General features: G+C 38.5%; 1 protein-coding gene across 6 annotated transcripts; it reads left to right on the top strand.

Annotated features, from left to right (window-relative positions):
* Positions 1-800: 800 nt before the first annotated feature.
* On the top strand, positions 801-13,790 carry C2H7orf57 (chromosome 2 C7orf57 homolog). Of its 6 annotated transcripts, none has more exons than XM_035319575.1 (8): positions 1,189-1,294; positions 1,975-2,052; positions 2,701-2,889; positions 3,664-3,772; positions 3,902-4,064; positions 9,427-9,527; positions 10,568-10,704; positions 12,982-13,790. In XM_035319575.1, exons 3-8 carry the CDS (start codon positions 2,715-2,717, stop codon positions 13,056-13,058), a joined length of 762 nt encoding a protein of 253 aa, XP_035175466.1. In that variant the 5' UTR covers positions 1,189-1,294; positions 1,975-2,052; positions 2,701-2,714; the 3' UTR covers positions 13,059-13,790. The 6 variants fall into 6 exon arrangements, with proteins under 6 accessions (XP_035175469.1, XP_035175471.1, XP_035175467.1 ...); XM_035319577.1 differs by having other exon boundaries at positions 1,234-1,294; positions 2,020-2,052; XM_035319578.1 differs by lacking the exons at positions 1,189-1,294; positions 1,975-2,052 and adding an exon at positions 801-880.
* Positions 13,791-19,005: the final 5,215 nt, after the last annotated feature.

Genomic DNA, 19,005 nt, shown 5'->3' on the forward strand with positions numbered 1-19,005 from the left:
ACCATATGAACAAACCAGACCACAGAGTTGATTCTAAGTGCTTCCTGTCCTGCTTGACAAGATGGGTGGTTGAAGCCATCCAGTGGTGGGAGAGAATGGACAAGAAATCAAAGGGCACCTTGTGACCTGAAAAGGTACACACTGACAAGAGTTGTTAACGGGCCAACTGATCCTCTTTCTTCTCATTGCAGAATAAGCACTCTAGGTTTATCAGTTACGTCCTTTTTCTCAGAAAGAAAAGTCAGACATTGGAATGGGTTGCCCAGGGAGGTGGTGGTGTCACTGTCCCTTGGGGTGTTCAAGGAGAAGTTGGATGTGGTGCTTAGGGACATGGTTTAGTGGGTGACATTGGTGGTAGCGGGATAGTTTGACCAGATGACCTTGAAGGTCTTTTCCAACCTTAATGATTCTGTGATTCCATGACTCTGTGAGAAAAATCTCAAATAATTTTCTTCAGACAGGATCTTCTGTGAAGCTTATTTTATTTGCAATTGCAATGGTGGGTGTCCTGGCAATCAGGATGCCCTTATTTTGACTACACAACTATCTTGGAATACAGAAAAGTAATTCTCTACTACAAAAACACAACTTTGTTTCTCACAATTCTAAAAAGGTGCAAGTGCCGAGTAACTGGAGCCACCCAGACTAGACCTGTGTGTATTGAATCAGGCTCCATGGTGAGGCAGCACAAGACGGTGATCCTGGGGGAGAGCTGTCTGGTTTACCTGGGAATAAATTACATTAACGTTCCCCAAGCTGAATCTCTTTTGTCTGTGATAGTAACTGCTGGGAGATCTCTGTGTCTGTATCTTGATGCACAAGCTTTTTCATCCTGTATTTTCCCTCCACACTGCGGCCAGAAGGCACACATAAGCACCGTGTAACTTGCCCCCCCCGCTACCACGGGAGCACAGCGGACGCCCGCCCTCCCAGCGCCGCGCCCAGGCGGCGAGGACGGCCGCAAGATGGCGGCGGCGGCTGTTGGAGGCGCGGCCCGGCCCCGGAGCCGCCCCGTTGCCAGGGGGACGGGCGTGCCGCTGCGGCCGGGGGCCGGCGGCGGGGCCGGGGCCGGGCACAGCCAGGTGCTGTCGCTGCCAACTACCGGGCCGTGCGCCTGACTCCTGCCCAGTCCTGCCTGACTGCTTCCTCTTGCAGAGGAAGGAGAGGTGCTGGCACAGGAAGGGGCCCTCGGCACGTTTCCAGTACCGTGCCTTTGTGGTTCCTGCAGCCTGCCGGCCTTGCGGCTGGAAGCAAACGTAGCTCATGCTTGTTTCCTATGTCTAGGCAGCAGGCGGTGCGTTTTGTTTTATAGTAATACAGGTCTGATATAAGGAGCTTGCCTCTATGTGTCAGGCGAGGCTTCTGGTGCTTTGGTGGGACGATCTCGGGGGAACGTGGAGCTGAGCGTTTGCCTTTTTCCAGGTGTGCTGCAAGAGCCCCGTGGTCTGGCTGTCTTCACAGGCTAGTCCCACCTAGCTTACCTTCCTCTAGTACTTGCTGAGCTCTGAGCCTGGCTGCTGGTCCCACCTCCTAACAGCGGTCTCGTTGCACTCTGAATTAGAACATCCCTTTGGTTTGCAGAGATCCTCTAGATGTTGTCAGGTGGAAAAAAAAAGACAATCAGCTGCAAACACCATGGGTGAATCCCAGTAGAGTTCAGTCTGTTAGAAGAGAGGAGATTCTCAATCAGCTGTGGGCATTTCCCCTTGTAAATAAGCCCTGTAAGGGGCTTATTTCTTTGAAAAATGCTTTCATTTTAAGCTATCAAAGTAGAGATCCAAACGTCTGGCAATCCAGCAAACTAAAATGGATGAGAGTATTTGGGATAATGAGATAGAGAGGTTTCAGATGGACCAATTAGTGTAGTGAAATAAAACAGTCTAATGGCTCTTTGCCCTTGATACCAATGAAAGTAAGTTCTTTAGGGCATTTTGTTTAGAGGTGAGTTTCAGCATATTTTTGTTTGCCTAGTAGCTCCTGGAGAGGACGTCTGCCTTAAGATAGTTTACTTACACCTAGGTAACTTCATTCGCTGCATTTGGAGTCATCACAGTAAGTCTGTATGCCTTTCATAGCATAATTCCTTAGATTGTCTTTTTCTTCCGTCTGCCACTCCATTTTCCCTTTAAGGAAATTTCCCTTCCTTGTAGAATTTTTTGATGTTTCTGTTTGCTTGTTTGTTTTTGCATACAGAAAGTTGAGAAAGGAGTATTTCTGGCGAGGGCTTGACTTTCCTTATTTCATTAAGGAGGGGATGATTTGGGGATCAGGTTGGATTACTTTACAAATAAAGACCTAGAAATGGACAAATTAGAGTGCTGCCTTTGCTTTTGGTGATAGATGCGGAGGAAAGGAAACCAGAGGCTTAACTTCTACTAGCTGTCTGTTGTGACTCTCCCTGCTCTTGGTGTCCTTGACCTGGGCTGCTGCCTGAATATGTGTGGTGCCCTGTACTAGATCATTTTCTATAAAAACCTGAATGCTATTTCAAAACTTAAACCAAGGCCTTCTTTGTCGCATATGATCCTGAAGCATTTGCCCTTGCTGTGTGCCCTCGAATAAGGAATCCTTCTCTTCTACCTTCATGCTGAAATGCAGCATGTTGCTCAAATTTCAGGTTGACTAGATTTGTTAGTTGTCTGAAAAAGGGATGCTAACACTTATATTTTATGATAAGTAATTTCTTTTCCATTACTGCAGAATGTTATTACCAGATGCCCATGAAGCGACCAGAGAAACCAATGAACTCAGATATCCCAGTTCCTCTAACATCCCAGATTCCAGGTCTTGCAAAAGCTCCCAATGAAGGGACGTTTGGGTGCCGCAGGAAGTGGATCAAAGACACCGATTCAGCTTATGTAAGGCTGGCAAAGCAAGGAGGCCAACCTGGTGTGTGACTTTTTTGGCTGTTTGTTCTAGCGTTATTTTCTTCGGTTTTCCTTGAGTTTGATGGTAGAAAAATTTTGCAGACATTTCAGAAGAATTCTCTGAAATTCTGAACTTAAACTAGGGGAAAAAAAATGTGTTTGAAACTGTGACGTAAGAGGTCAGCTTGTAATGATACCCTTGCTGTGTACTGAATTAACGACCTGCTATCAAAATAGGTAGTTTTGCATTATGTCTGACCTACTGGGTTGATGCTGGCAGTTTAGCTGCATTTGAGATAGGTCTTTACAGCTTATGCTAGGGCTGGTTAAGTAATAGTCTGGTAAAAACAATCTTGTCACAAAAAATGTTATCAGAAACCTTGGTAGATGTCTGAAGTGTTTTATTTCTAATGACATCCAGTTTGTTAGGGTTCCGTGTATATTCTGTTCTTGTACTAGGACACTCCATGTTTTTGTTGTTTTCTTTATTGAGAAAGAGAAGTTGAGAGACTTGAACAGATGGCAGGCGTGCACGCTTGGAGCAGGATGACAAATACAGGAATATGAATTAACAGACACCAGCAGAAATGTGTCAAAACTTTTAGAAGATAAATAGGGTACAAATGAAACATGGTGCTGCAACGTTCTGATTGCCTGTTTAACCAAGGAAGACAGATGTTACTTAGTGAATTCTAAAAGGTATCTCTTCTTGGTAAAACAGCAGCCTGAAAAGATGATGCTTTTATAACCAGAATAAGAGTCAGAAAAGTAGCAGCTTTTGTCTTTTCTTCCTAAGACTTGTTGAAGCACTACGCTCCGGTTACAAGCAAGTCATCTCCGGTAGCATATGCTGTGCCTGACTGGTACTCACACCGCTCCAATCCTCCAGCAACCGATGAGCCACGGTAGGTCTGCTGAGATCCTGGATAACTTCCTGGGTTCTCTCTTTATCTGTTAGTGTTTCAGAATGATTTTTTCATAAAGTGAAAAATACATTTCCCTGGTACAAACACGTGTTAAATCTCTGTCTGCAGGAACTATGTTTCCACTCTACCAGATTTTATGATTCACAAAGAGTTCAATGCTGATAACCATCATAGTAATAATTATGAGACAAGAAGAGGGCCTTTTGATTTCGATATGAAAAGCGTTTGGCAGCGGGATGCTGAGGACAAAGCAAATACAGAGAAAAAAAAGGTATGATGGAGATTTTTTTTTTTTTTTTTTTTTTGCAGAGCTTGTCTAGATGCTTCTGACCAAACTTGTTGGTTCTTATGAAGTGAAGTTGCAGTCTACCACGTTTTCCATACTCCAGAAGAAATTTTTATATTGCAGCTAGAGAGTGATAGTAAAGTTATGTTTAAGTGTTGCAGGTGTAGCATATGAACCAGATATGCAATTTCCAATTGCACATGCAGGTATTTAAGTGTGAATGAGAGGCAGGCGTTACTTTATATCTTCTTATGCTTTGTTTCCCCTGAAATTCACTTGTGTTGAATGGAATTCTTGTTCAGTGGTCTCGGGGGAGGAAGGAATGAGAAGTAGGAGGAGGGAACAGAACACTGTTCAGAAAAAGGGTTTGTTCTAAAGTTCAAGATGGACTCCTGAAAGAGACCGCACTAGCTGCTTATGAACAGACTATTTATCCAACACAAAATGAGCATAGGGCAAACTATGCTTAGAGCAAACTTTTCTGTGATGATCTTAGGTGTACAGGACAAAACTCCATCTTCCATCTTTCATCCTGCCCTCCTGCCCATTTACATACTTAAGGCTTACGTTTTTGTAATAGGCTCTGTAGTCCTGGGTGCCCAAGTTACCCTATCACTTTGGAATATACGTGGAAAGACTTTTGATGTACTTGAACGCTAGTACCTCCCTCCCACTTGACTACAAGTGCAGGTGTTGGACATTTTAAGTAAAAAGTCCTTAACCTTTGCTGAGGAGAGTAACAAGTGCAAATTCGGAATGATGGCTTGTATAGATGGGGATATGCTGCTTTTCTGAACGGGCTTGGGAATATTGTCTTAGTCTGCAGTAGTCATGTGCATGATGTGTGTTTCAGGTATAACTTGCTGATGCCTTTAGGTGAATCTTTTTTTTTTTTTTCAGTTAGTCTCAGGGCACTGAAACCTGATACTCTAACTGCCATGGAAACCTCTTAGAGGATCAAAATGTGAGGAAGATTAAGTGCTCCCTTACTTAAAGCCCATTGTCTTTACTGCTCTGAGACAAATTTGATTTTGGTAACGGTATTTGTAGTTCAAGTCCATGTCGGGACTGGTGGAAGGTCTTTTTCTGTTAGATGTGGAATTTGATTAAGACCCAGTTTCATTCAGTCTTGTACATGTACCCTCATAAGAAGCGTCTCATATACCTTGAAACATCACATGATGTTTCTTTTGCTTCTACTACTTCTACTTCCTTCCTTTTATAAGAGGTTTCTATCCGGTGGTTTGTTCAGAGTACTTTCCTGAAGATTCTTCCAGTGAGACAATACAACCAGACCAAACAGTCTTTGTTTTTATTTTTTTAACTGTACATTTTGTATAATGAAGATGAGAGATTCCAAAACTACCACAGAAAAACTTCTAAGCAATACTGAATTTACTGTTTGACTAAATGATGACAGTGCAGTAGCAAACTACCTCAGGTATTTAGGTGATGTTGAATGTCTGGACAACATTATTCAGTCCGGTCTGATTAGGCAGCCCTTAAGAAGAGAGATGTATGATGCAATCATGGAGGGAGATCCCAAAGGGAGTTCTTATGGACAACTGCAAAAACATTTTAACCTCTAAGGGTTCCTGCTCTACTCAGTTTGGAAAACATTGTTCCCGAGTGGGCCCTTGCTCTGGAGCTTTAAACATTTATGCCACGTTCCTCTGAAGTATTAGAATCTCCATTGCTCCTCATGTTACGGTTGTCACTGCATGGAAGAGGACTGGAGATCAAGGAGATCACAATATGGTACCCCTTGACTCAGGATGGATCCTTTAATTCCTCCCTAATGCCTTAATCACAGGGATAATTCTCATTCTGGGAATTTTGCAAAGCAGCAGAGAACTGTTTGTGCATGTAGGATATAGCCTCTGTACTCCTGGCAAAGTGATAGATTACTAGCGCTGGTGGAAGCATCTTTTTGCCTTTGTACCATGTGGACTAACCTGAATGAGTTGAAAATGCTATAAACCAAAAGAGAGAGGCTTGAGTAGGAGTGGGAAATCAGATGGAGGTGGCATCAGAATTAGTATCTTATCGCAACACCATTGAGATTAACATGTTGTGACTAAAATGTATGAGCCTTGGAACTCAATGTCTTGAGTTCTGCTAGGCGTACATCCCTTATCTGCCAATAAGAATAAGCAATGCCAGTAGGGTTTTCTGTTGTGCTTTTTGCTTATGGCAATTTTACTAGAGGTGTGCTGAGTGAGCCTTTGGTTTCTCTAGTAAACGTTTCTTAGCCAAACAAGCCTCTGTATGAACGTTTGTGGAAGAACGAGAGGCTTTTCTCCATGCCCAGGTGCGATTTGTTCATCCCTGAACATTGGCATTTTTTCCTTCCAAAGACTGGAGAATGCAATCCAGAGATCTGGCTATGCATTTTGTATCTGTAGTGGTAAAGTGCTACCATTGTATTAAATTGTACACCTTGTAGGCAAAATTTCCTGTTTTGCTTCTGGTCCATACTGTCTAGGTCTTGTTTTACCTCTATGTTGATTGCAGTTCTCTGCTGCTCCTGATGAAGGACAGGTATGAAGAGCTACAGTATGGTGTTCTTTTCTGTAATGTTAATCTTGATGAAAAACACATTTTTTTTTGGTATCAAATAATTATGGTCATATTGGAGTTCTATGTCTTGAGCGAAAATACTCTTTATTTTTCCAGGATTCTGTGTTATACACGTACAGGACTCTGTGTGTATACATGCATATGTATATATGTACATGCTCTAGTAAAAGGATTACTCATCTGAGGTCAGGATTTAACCTCAAATATGCGTTTGGAGTGTAATGTGGAATTTTGCCCTTGATCTCAGGGAAAGCAGGATTTCATCCAGGTGCTTTTAGCTTTCCATATTAGCAGGAAGTATCCATTGTTCTTCACCTACCACCCAGACGTGTGGAAGAGTATTGAGGTCAGGGTTTTCACTGAGGTAAACCGCAACCAAATATGTTTACCTTTTCATGGTATGACTATAATTACATCATGAATTGTTGGGTATAAATTAAGTAGTTGCTCTACAAATTACAATTAGTGTTTCTTGAATCTGAAATTAATAAATGTGTGTGCATAGCCAGTAAGATGAATACGTTGTATCTGAGCTCATAGCTTTCAGGTATTTGCACAAACAGAATAAAGGCCCTTAAGCGTTTCTGAAATGGTACTTTTTTTGTGGATTGAAAGGAGTGACCCATTTTGGTAGCTGTCGTAGGCAGGTAGTAACAGTCAAATGCTGGAAGTGTTAGTAGTCACTCTTAGATCATGTTGTTAACTATGTCATCACAAATGGAGAGAGCACTTCAACCAAGTGGAAAACACCCTACAAAGTTTGCTTTCTTTCTAGGAAACTTGGTTTGCTTTTTATTTGGGAAACTCAATGGCCGTTGAATAGAGGCTTGTCAGAGTCCTTTATCTGGAACTTCCATGGTGTGTCAGATCTGAAATGATGCGGTGTAATGCCAAACAGAAAAAAGCAGTGACTATTCTTGCACAGTAGGATAGTGTTTTTGAAATGGAAAGCAGAAATGGGCTGCCACAGCAGATGAGCATTCACAGATTTTGAAAGGAGTTGTAGGCAGCTGATTTTTTTTTTTTTAAACCTTCATGTTGGACAACAGACCCCAGTTTTAATCCAGCATCACTGCATGCTGTTTTCAGTGTCACCTCTTCTTCAACGGGTATTCCAGTTTTTCATCTCTTTAAGCTTCAATAAAACATCAGTCTGTTTAGCTGAAATTCTGGGATTTTTCTTCTGGTGCAACTCTGGTTCTGAAGTCTGTAGAACTTCATCACTGACTTCCTGTTTCAGAATAAGTAGAACTGCACTGGGCTCACTTGTTCCCAGAAAATAAGAAAACTACGCTCTCCAAATATTCATGTCTACTTTTCTTACTGGCTTCTTCATGGGTCAGATGTATTCAAACAATAATGTACTTTGCCCGTTCTAAACAAAATCTGCACAGGGTCCTGGGAAAGTGTGTGGTGTGTTTACATCTGTTTTGGAATCTTTTCATCGTTAATGTTTTCATGCAGGTTGTTTTGTAGTGTCCACAATCCAATTCCAATTGCTGATGATGCATCTAATTTTTGCATTCTGTTCATAACTTTTGCTCTTTTAGGTTAAACATATGGCGGTAGGTATGTCTACATAGGTGAAAAGTATCTTTATCTTTAATGTACTTTTAAATTTACAGAGCAATATATTTCACTTCCAGTTATCCTATCTTATTTTATTTTGCAAGCAGCCTCTTATTCTATGACGTACTTATCTGTATTGCAAGTTTAAAAAAACTAGGTGGTCAAATAATATGTAGGTTCTAATTAAGGGAATATATTAGAACAACACAGAAACTTTCTTGATAGGCTTTGAAAATTGTATGTACCATCTTGAGGATTCCTGCCCAGCATTTCTGTTTATGCAACGAATAAGTTGTACATAGTCTTTGAAGAGTTTTTTTTTTTTTTTTTTCCTTTTTTCTTTAACCAGCTCTTAGTGAAAAAATATTGGAATTGTTGGGGATATTTAATTGAGTGCTTTTATTTGAGAGGGAAATATATTCATCAACCCTTCATCAGCTGTAACCCTTCATCATTCATTAGTTTTGAAGCTGTTAAAATAAACAGCTTTGATATGTGTTGCTAATGTTTTTCCACTACTTTTTGGGCTCTCTAACTTTGAGGCCTAGAGTTTGTGAGGTCATTTCACCATCTTTCGAGGTGTCTTCTTAACTTTACTTGATGAATAAAGAATAAAAACAAAATATACTTTTCTGTTACAGGCTTTTCTCAGTACACCTGTATTTGTTGGAATTTCAAGTCTCAAATTCATATACCATTGTCGCTTTCTCATCCCATTGTATGAGGTGTCTTTTTAAATTAAAATTTAAAATTATTTTTTTAATTAAAAAAGGTACTAATTAAGCTGGACATTATTTTCTGGTCCCACTAGCTTCATTAAGACTGGGATGTTATCATGCACTGCATACAGGGAAATGAGCCAAGATGAGAGGTTGCGGTTGGTGGTTTGAATTTGAATTGAAAGTTTGAACTTGAAGCCTGACTTTTGGTAGAAGTGTACTATGAGGGAAAAGCTCATAGATGAGCATGTTTCTCATTACTGACATAACAAACAAACAGCTGATCTTATCTGGTATAACTAAAGTGCTTTCAAATCTTTTTCTATTCCTTTATACTTCTCTGCTCTTACTTTTTGAAATACTATTCCTATGATAGTACAACTTGATGATTTTGGGGGCCTTTCATATAACTATCACTTCTGACACCAAGTAGTTACTTTTGTAACTGTTTTTAGTAAGTTAAGGTCTCTCTTACACAGGTAAAGCTCCCAGCTATAAACACGACGTGTCCAAGCAGAACACCAAATATTTCTACGAACAGGGAATTCAGTGGGAAAAATAGGCTTTCCTTCCCACCTATGTAAGTAACATGTTTATGAAATTCATTAACTCCTAAACCTGCAAGCGTTTGTGCATGCAAGTGATATTACTTGGGAGCTTGCAGAGATAAGAGGATTTGTGCACAGCCTTTCTGAATCCTTACCGCTACTAAACTTACTTACTGCCACCATCTATAGTGGTGAAATGTGTTAAATAGGAATTTTAACTTATATAGTAAAGCTATTACTTGTTATTTACAAAGCTTTAATTTAGGAAAAGTAGGCATACAGTTGTGTGGTAAAATATTGTCATGTAGTAAGTACTATTTTACTGCATTCTAAATCATCTGTTGTTGCTGTTAATACCAGTGAACAGATGCAAACTATTAATGTGCATTGTTAATTCTGTGAGTGTAGATTACAGAGGCACAGGTAGGACTACCATTTTCAGAAATCACATTGGCTGTAGCCTAATAGAAGGTCAGGCCCAGCAAACATACTGTTATCAACACCTGGAAGATAATTAGTCTTCTAAGCGAGCGATTACAATGCTAATCTGTGTGCACAGCTGAATTGCTCCAGAGTACTTTGTGTTAAAAATAGATTAGAGATAAACATCAGAAACTAGTCTGTTTAGAAGTACATTAATGATGCAAAATATATGATTGAAATGTCTAATGAAATGTATACTTATGAGCAAATTTTGGGACAAAACCTGCACAGCATAAAATGAATGTCATCAGCCTTTTCAGCTTAAATGTTCCTTCTTTAGATTTTTCTTTCTCACTTACTTTTTCTGGTCACTAGACCAGAATTATGACAGTAATATACATATAAAGTTCCAATAACATGAATGATTCTTGTCATTGAAAACTACATGTGTATTTACTAAGTCAGTCCCAGGTGTGTGCTTTGCTTTTTTCTAAGACGATGACATATAGCATGTATATTTATGGTTACTTACAAATAAGGTATGTTATGTAAGGCTATTACCTTTTCTGAGCAAAATACATTCTTTCCACTTAATCCCAATTTTGGTTTACTTATGCTATTATTTTTTTTAACGTGTTTTGATTTACAGGCCTGCTCAGAGAAAGAGTGAAGCAGTAAACTTTAGCAAATTAATTAGCAATGGTTATGGGACTGACTGGTATCAACAACACACTGCATGGAAAAAAAAGATTCAAGAAACACCAGAAAACAGTGAGCAGTCCAGAGGTAAAATCGTTGCAAGCTGTTTCTTTTAAATCTTTTAATGTTAGTTGGATTTGGAGGTAGCAGCTGTGGGTAGCCTGAATAATTTGATTCTTGCTCTTTAAGTATGCTGAGACTTACTGAATTACCATGCTTAGCTTACAGCACCCTACAAACAGCTTAGGGAAAGTGCCCTCCTGCTTAGAGTCAGCAAAGGCAGGGGCTTTTGTGGCTTTTTTTTTCCATCTTTGCAGTTGTAGAAGTATGTTCTGTTCTGGTCCAAGGGCTTCTGTACAACATTTTTGTAAAATACTGAGGAGACACAGTTCTCCTCCTCCTTGAAGTTGAGCAGACTGTAAAATAGTTGCTATTTGTTTTCGAATAGCCCTTGTCTCCTACTATTTTTTTCTGAAAACTTATGTTATAGTTGTCATCAATACTCATATATGAAACAGATCACTTTTTATTAAAAGATAAATATTTTTTATTAATAAATATGTCCACATGATTAAAAAATATTGGTTTTGCAACAGTTTTGTTGGATTAAAAAGTTATCCAGTGCTTATTTATGTTTTCAGACCTTGCTTTTGTCACACGCAATGGTAGTAGCTATAAAATACATCTCTTCCAAAACACTTAGAGGTTAAAGGGGGAAAGTCTCCCTTCTTGTCAAAGACCTTTTGCTTACGCTTTTTACAGTGGTATGATAAACAAGGTGAGTGGATCAGTTTTATATAGCAACCTTTTAAAATGCAATTGAACATACATATTGCAAGCTCCAGAATTTTATTTTTAACTGTATCAGTGAATGCTTGTCTTTATGCTGTGGATTGACATGACTTTCTTGAACTTGATAGATCAATGCGTGGAAAGTATAGTGGCTAGTAATATTAATTTCTATGACAATTTAGCATCTCCTGAATTGATTTTTTTGTGTCTTCCATTAACATTAAAAATAATATATCAACAGTATTTTTTCTTCATATGTAAATATATGAATATATATTTATGTGTATATTTTATACCAAAAATTACACTTAAATACTGTATTCAGTTTTGGGCCCCTCACTAGAAGAAATATTGAGTTACTGAAATGCATTCAGAGAAGAGCAACAAAGCTGGTAAAGGGACTAGAAAACAGTAGTTAAAGAGGAGTGGCTGAGGGAACTGAGGTTGATCAGTGTGGAGAAGATCTGTGGGGAGATCTTATCGCACTCTACATCTACCTGAAAGATTGTAGCGGGTTAGGTGTCTGTCTCTTTTCTCAGATGCAAAGTGATAGGACTTGAGGAAATGGCCTCAAGTTGTGCCAGGGGAGGTTTAGATTGTATATCTGAAAGGGTTTCTTTACGGAAGGGGTGGTTAAGCATGGGAAGAGGCTGCTCAGGGAGGTGGTTGGGTAACCATCCCTGGAGATACGTGGGTATGGCACTTAGAGACATGGTTTAGCAGTGGACTTGGTGGTGCTAGGCTGCTGGTTGGACTTGATTATCTTGAAGGTCTTTTCCAATGTTTTCCAACCCTAACCCTAATTTATAAAAAAAAATAAAAAACCCAAACAATGTATTTTAGTTTCAAAATTAATGGAATTGGGCCTCAAATGGGACATTTGGGGTATAAAGATTTTCAGAATAATCATGATATTGGTTTTGTTATAGCACAAACACAGAGAGAACAAAATGATGAGCATACTGTATAAAGACTGATGAAAAGTCAATATGCTGCATACTTTCCTATAGAATTGCTTCATATTCTCAAGAGGCTTTTCTTATACAAACTTCTAAATAACACGAAACCAGCTTTTATTGCATTGCCCTTATTTGTCATTCTGTTTCTTGTCTCAGTGTAAAAGGAGGGTTCTTAATGCTTTCGAGAATATGGTTTCATCCAGACATGTTGTTGCACCTTGATTCAGTTTGACTTCATCCTCTTTGTGCTTTCAGGTGTGTGCTGAAGATATCACTTGGGTACTTTTGTCTGTTTATTGAAAGCAATTGACAACATGAGCACCTTGCAGCTTCCTTTTGAGGTGGAGCTTTGTCTGTTGTCTGCTTCATAATATAAGTCCAAGATATATCAGACAGGACATATAGCCCATTGCATATATAAATGTATAACTCCCTTGTGGTGGTTTACAGTCTTGTATCATACTGCAGACTTTCCATGTAGCTTGTCATTCTTAGTTAAAAATTAAAGTACTGGGATTTATATGCATTTTGACGTGACTGCGCGAAACTGAATGTTAGTTGACCTTTTTATTCTTATGGTTATCACAAGTACTTTAATCTTTTTTTATTGCAGATTCAGAGCCATCACAGTCTGAATCAGCACCTGCAAGCAATGGATCGAAGCCAGAGTTTCAGGGATGTAATAAGTAACTTACAAGATGATTGGGGAAAATAAGGCATTTTATGGCTTACAATAAAGTCCACTATTTACATCTTCGGTTTACTTTTGTCTGATTAGATTATTTTAATGATTGAACTCATCCCTGATTGAGTAGTTCAGTTCATTTATAACAGGAGTGAACTTTATTGTGCTTGCTGACAGCAAATTCTAAAGAATAGCTGTCAGTGCACACGCCTAGACTTTTTCTTTATATATAGAGAACAAAACTGAAGTTCTCTCCTACACCAGACTTGTGCTCCCTTGCTGTTGTGAAACAGTATTGTCCTGTTGCTGCTCATTTGACTATATACATATACAATATCAATGTGTCCAAACCAACAGGTTTCTTTCTTTAACTACAGTTATGCTTGTGACCTATGACAAAAAACAGGGAGAACTGCATGGTATGGGAGGAAATGTAAATAGAAAGAATTGAACTGGTCTGGCTACTTGCAGGAGAAAAGAAGTCAAACCTTCGTTGGAAAGATGGCTTCTTAGTGCCCGAAGAACATTTAGACCAAATATTCAGATTTCTTAGACAATTCTATTGCCGTGCATGCTGTGCAAGAACTAGTTGATTGGTGATAGTGTTCAGCCACGTAATTAAGCTAAGAGTTGTTGGCATTTCCTGTTGTACATTCCCTTATTTTACAAAAGGTGGGTCGTTAAGGAAACAGTGACACAGACTAAGCTGTGCATATCTACACATTCAGCCTTTTAGAAGAAAAAAATATATCCTGAATTTGACTACAAAAATAAATTGTATGCTAGATGTGTTTACTCACACCAGCAAAACGCTTTGTACTTTGAAAAAAAATTTGATTTAGAACTCTGAAATATGCTGACATTTTAACACTTGCTCTTTTATCTGCTTGAATTAGAACATACCCTTAAATGCTGTGAATAATTGAATACTTTATTATAAAGCCCATTAGAAAGTGGATCCAATTTCAATAGGATATTTTTGCTTATGCTATAAAAAGTGAAGTTTTTTTGTATTTATTTTCCTTTTCTGTGTGCACTTATTACACTGTATGCCTCTGAGTCCAGGACCTGACGTTTTTAAAATGTAATACTGATTATGCATTTCTATGAACAGAATATAGAATACTTCAGTAGGAAGAGATGTTCCAAGATCATCTAGTCCAAGTGCCTGACCTCTTCAGGGCTAACCAAAAGTTAAATCACCTTACTGAGGGCGTTGTCCAAACCTATCTTGAATACTGACAGTCATGGGGCATCAACCACCTCTCTAGTTGGTCCAGTGTTTGACCACCCTCACAGTAAAAACATTTTTTCCTCATGTCCAGTGTGACCCTCCCATGACACAACTTTGTGTTGTTCCTGCTCATCCTGTTACTGGTGACCAAAAAGAAGAGACCAGCACCTTTCCAAACGTAAGAAAGTTTAAGTTGCATCATCAAGCTCCATCTGGGGGGGGGGGGGAGGGAATACTATCTTAACACTGTTTTTACTTAAATATTGTTTTGTGGATTATGTCCAGGCAACTTAAAATCTTTGATTTTAGCGTGAAAGCATAGTTTTTGATGAAATATAATTTTGTAGGCTACAGTACATAGGCGAAGTCAGAGCTGGAACTTACAGTAATAAAACCTGACCAGTAGAAAGACCCACCAGTCATTAGGGGGCAACACTATGGAAGAGCTAGTGTGAAGAACTTGTGTATGTATAGCAAGTAAATTGTTAATACCAGTGGAACTTCAGCTATAAAATTTTACACAAGTGTAGTAATGCTGCTTGATGTTCTGAGAAAAATAAGTACCATTTTATGTCTTTCTCAGACTTATTCTGTTACATGAACGTGCCTTCTCTGGGAATTCAGCTATCTATCCAATACAGTCTTTGGAAAAGGTTATAATTTTTATTTTAGTATCTTTAAAAAACATAATAGAGCCGAGCTTCTTGATCCCATTAATGGTAAGCTGCAACATTAAACCAAGTCTTTGTAGCATACTTAAATGTTACAAGCTACCAGTGGTAGTACTACTTTTCAGTCCCACTTTGATATTCTGACTCCTGTTATTGTAGGAGAAACTTCTTTTACAAGTACAGCTTGTGGTTAACTGATTGAATTTTTATTTATTTATTTGTTTTTATTAAATAGGGGGAAAGAGAGATGATGAAACTCTGGTGTTAAGTAACAGCAGCAAGGTAGCCAAACCTTTTATAAAGCTAAGTAGTTGAGTAAGAGGTTTTATTTGTTCTTAAATATACATTGAAGTAATTTCAATTTTATTTTTGTAGAAAGTTTTTTGCGAGGTACTTGGTACAAATTTACTTAAAAAGTTGGAGACAGTCACGTTTTGAAAAAATAACAGCATGGGCATTTAAAAGTATTCACAAATTTGTAGATTGCCTCTTCACATAGACTTAAATGTGCTTGCTGCACCAAAGTCCTCAAAATCTCTTCCATAAAATAAGAATGCCTGTGTGGGTGTTCAATGCTGACCTGAAGAGGAGAATTCTAATTGTTATTTTCTGAGGTCTCCTTTTCTCGTTAGGATCTTGTTGTGGTTTAACCCAGCAGGCAGCTAAGCACCACATGGCTGCTAGCTCATCCCCGCTCACCCCACAACAGTGGGATGGGGGAGAGAATTGGAAAAAAAGGGAAAAACTCATTAGCTGTGATAAAGACAGTTTAATAGGACAGAAAAGGAAGGTCTAATAATAATGATAAAAGAACACAAAGCAAGTGATGCACAATGCAACTGCTCACCCCCTGCTGAACAATGCCCAGCCTGTTCCTGAGCAGCAGCCGCCCCCATGCTCAGCCATCCCCCTCCAGTTTTATTGTTCCTCAGGATGCCACATGGTTTGGGATATCCCTTGGACCAGCTGTCCTGGCTGTGTCCCCTCCCAGCTCCTGCTGCACCCCCAGCCCCCTCGCTGGCAGGGCAGCACGAGGAGCTGGAAAGTCCTTGTGTGAGCACTGCTCTGTGACAACTAAACTAAACCATCGGTGTGTTATCACCATTATTTTCATCCTAAATCCAAAACACAGCACCATGCCAGCTACTAGGACGAAAATTAGCTCCCTCGCAGACAAAACAAGGCCAGATCTGTACAAGGTTTCCTAAAGTAATTTTATTAGCTTGAGTAGTTTGATAGGTAAATCTTCCTTGCTTCAGAATGTTTTCCTCTGTATTGGAGCTTTTGTCCAGAACTGTCAATTTTTTAGGCAATTGATTGAGGCAGAGACAACTGAGATCCTGTTTTGGTCACTCAGCACTGTTCAATTGCTTTACTAGAGTTGTGTTTTTAGAAATATTTATAAAAGCGTATGCCATATCCGACTTTAAAAATTGTCTTTTTTTTTTTTTTTTTTGGTCACTGTTAGATATTGCCCACATGACATTCCTCAAATTCTCAAAGTTTGTTTAATGTGCCATTAATGTATGCTCAGCTTTCCTTAGTCAAGCCAAGGAAACGTTTGCTCTGCACTGTTGGCCAACTGAGTCTTCATAGATCACAGTTTGAGTACCATGAGTTAAAATATTAACAACCTGAAGTGCTTTTTCAGAGTAAGATTTCTCCTTGTCAGAGCAAGTGGTGAACCCTGGAACTTGTGTTTGTACCTTCAGAATAATGGAGAGCTGAAGCAGCAGCAAAAGTTACCTGCTCTTCGAGGGACATCAAATGAAAGTAGTGTAACAAACCAGCAAGTTCCCAATGAATTCAAATATGGAAAGGTTTTGTTTAAGTCCACCTTATCACCCAGTAACTATGATATTTTGTTTCTGAGTCAGTGCAGTCATTAAATTGGCCAAGTTTTCAAATTCATCATCAGTTCCATTTAAAAGCAGCGGAAGTTGCTGAGCCTGGAAGGGTTTTCAGAGAGCTGCAGAAGTAAAAATCTGGGCACTCACTCACAACAATCTAGCCTTACTTGTTTTAAATGCTAGAATGTTATTTAGCTGTATTGTGCTCCATCTCTGAGCTGAATGTCTTTAATACTAAGTGACATAGTTTCATTTTTTTTGGAATACGGATCGCTTTGCAAGCCCAAAGATAAAACAAAAGTGCAGTTGTATTTTATGATTTACATCCAAGTATACTGAATATGTGAATACTTTTAAAAGAGAATTCCAGATGCAGATTTAAAAATAATATGACAGTTTAGATACATAAAGAATGAATTTCCTTTTACATGCAACTGCTTAACTGGAGGAACATCTAATGGCTGTTTCCATTTTAATGTGACTGAATACATACTTTATTCTAGTTACTGCCGTCTTTTTAGATTAGATTTAAATATAAACATATTTCCAGAGATCAGGGTTATATATGCGTTAATTTTCTTTGTGTAGCAATGCAAAGAAAAATTGAATTGGTCTATGTATCTTAAGCATCTAAAATGTCATTGACTTCAGCATATCTATTTGTTAAATCCTCATATCTGCAATGAAGGTGCAGATTTCAGTAGCAAAAGATGTAGAATGAATCCTTTTTTTTTTCCCCCATAAAAAGTAGCCCCTACAGTATTATGATTTTGCAATTCTTTGCATATTAATTTCAGAGTGTAGCTACATATCATGCAACAGCCTGTAGCAAATAAACAAACACTTAGAAATAGAAAAACAGAAGTTCAATATTGGTGCTTTTTTTTTTTTTTTTTTTTTTTTCCTTCCTATTAATAGTTTTAATGGCACTAAATGTCCAGAATGACAGAACAACCAAAGTGCAGTAGGCGAATGTCTGAAAAACCTGTGCTGAATTACTGATTATAAAAATGCTCTGTGGTGAGCAGGAAACAGTAGTCTTTTGGTTACGAAAGGACAGCCTTCCTTTCCATAGATGCAAGTTTTCATCCATGCAGTATAAAAATCTGAAAAGTGAGGCCAGTTACAGTTTTTGTAATCTATTTTGCCGTAATCCTATTATGTAGGGGTATATTTTTCATGCTTCTAAAATAACATCTATGGACATATTTTGTACTTTCATCTTTCCTAAAAAAAAAAAAAAAAAAAAAAAAAAAAGAATGGGAAGCCAAATATTACAAAAACAGGAAGCTTAAAACCAATTTAAATTTTAAATAACATTTTCAGGAGGTGACCGAGAGCAAAGGTTACTACATAAGCAGTTACTAAATTCAGAGAGATGCATTATTTATTGAACTTTTCAGACAAGGCATCTATGGTAACCTGACTGTTCTTTATTTACAAAAGGAGTAATTTACATCGATTATTCTCTTGGCATATTTGAATGACAAACCTCTTGAAAGCCAAAGCAGATTTTTCAGTGGGCCCTGAGATGAAGGAGGTAATACTCCCATTTAAAGGAAAACTTCCCTCCGTAGAATTCAGATAGATTTTTAAGGTGCTTGTTTTGGGTCATATGCTACCATAACTTTCAGGCTTTGATAAATAATCAAGGAACAGAAAACAGGAAGATGCATGGGGAGACTGTGCTTCTATTTTACCTATTAGAGATTTGAACAGGTGCCAATCTGAACAGGTGCCAGATTTTTCTTAGTTTGTTGAGCAATTATTTTAGTACACCTCCACCTCATGGCTAGAAACACATCTGTATGGAGGGGATTTCTCTCTTTTATATTCTCATACGAACTATTTTGGTATAAGATACAAAATTAAGAGGTTTGACTCTAAATGTCCCAACATGTGATATTGTGATAAATACACTTTGGCACTGTCTTGTGCCCCATGTGTTTGCCCCCAGACGTACAGACGAATCTCCCAAGAATTACCTACTATGACAACTACAGAGTGATTTTGGTAGGAAGTGTTTTTAAAAATTGTTCAGGATTCTGGGCTTAATGTGTTTGGTCATGGTGAGAGCAATGTTAATGTTGTGCTTGTAGACTGCTTTCTAGTTTTTTGTTTGTTTGTTTTTGGTTTAGATTTCTTTCCAATTGACAGAAAAGGATAATACTTTAATCCTTTTAAACTTGTTTCTGTC

Source organism: Oxyura jamaicensis, chromosome 2 (assembly GCF_011077185.1).
Source record: "Oxyura jamaicensis isolate SHBP4307 breed ruddy duck chromosome 2, BPBGC_Ojam_1.0, whole genome shotgun sequence".
NCBI classification, from domain to species: domain Eukaryota; kingdom Metazoa; phylum Chordata; class Aves; order Anseriformes; family Anatidae; genus Oxyura; species Oxyura jamaicensis.

What these genes read in the sequence shown, in the direction of transcription:
- C2H7orf57 (XM_035319578.1), top strand. Translation starts at nt 2,715, where the DNA reads ATGCCCATGAAGCGACCAGAGAAACCAATGAACTCAGATATCCCAGTT. An exon ending in CCAGCAACCGATGAGCCACG is followed by an intron (nt 3,773 to 3,901) that starts GTAGGTCTGCTG and finishes CTCTGTCTGCAG; the next exon opens with GAACTATGTTTCCACTCTAC. An exon ending in CAAATACAGAGAAAAAAAAG is followed by an intron (nt 4,065 to 9,426) that starts GTATGATGGAGA and finishes TCTCTTACACAG; the next exon opens with GTAAAGCTCCCAGCTATAAA.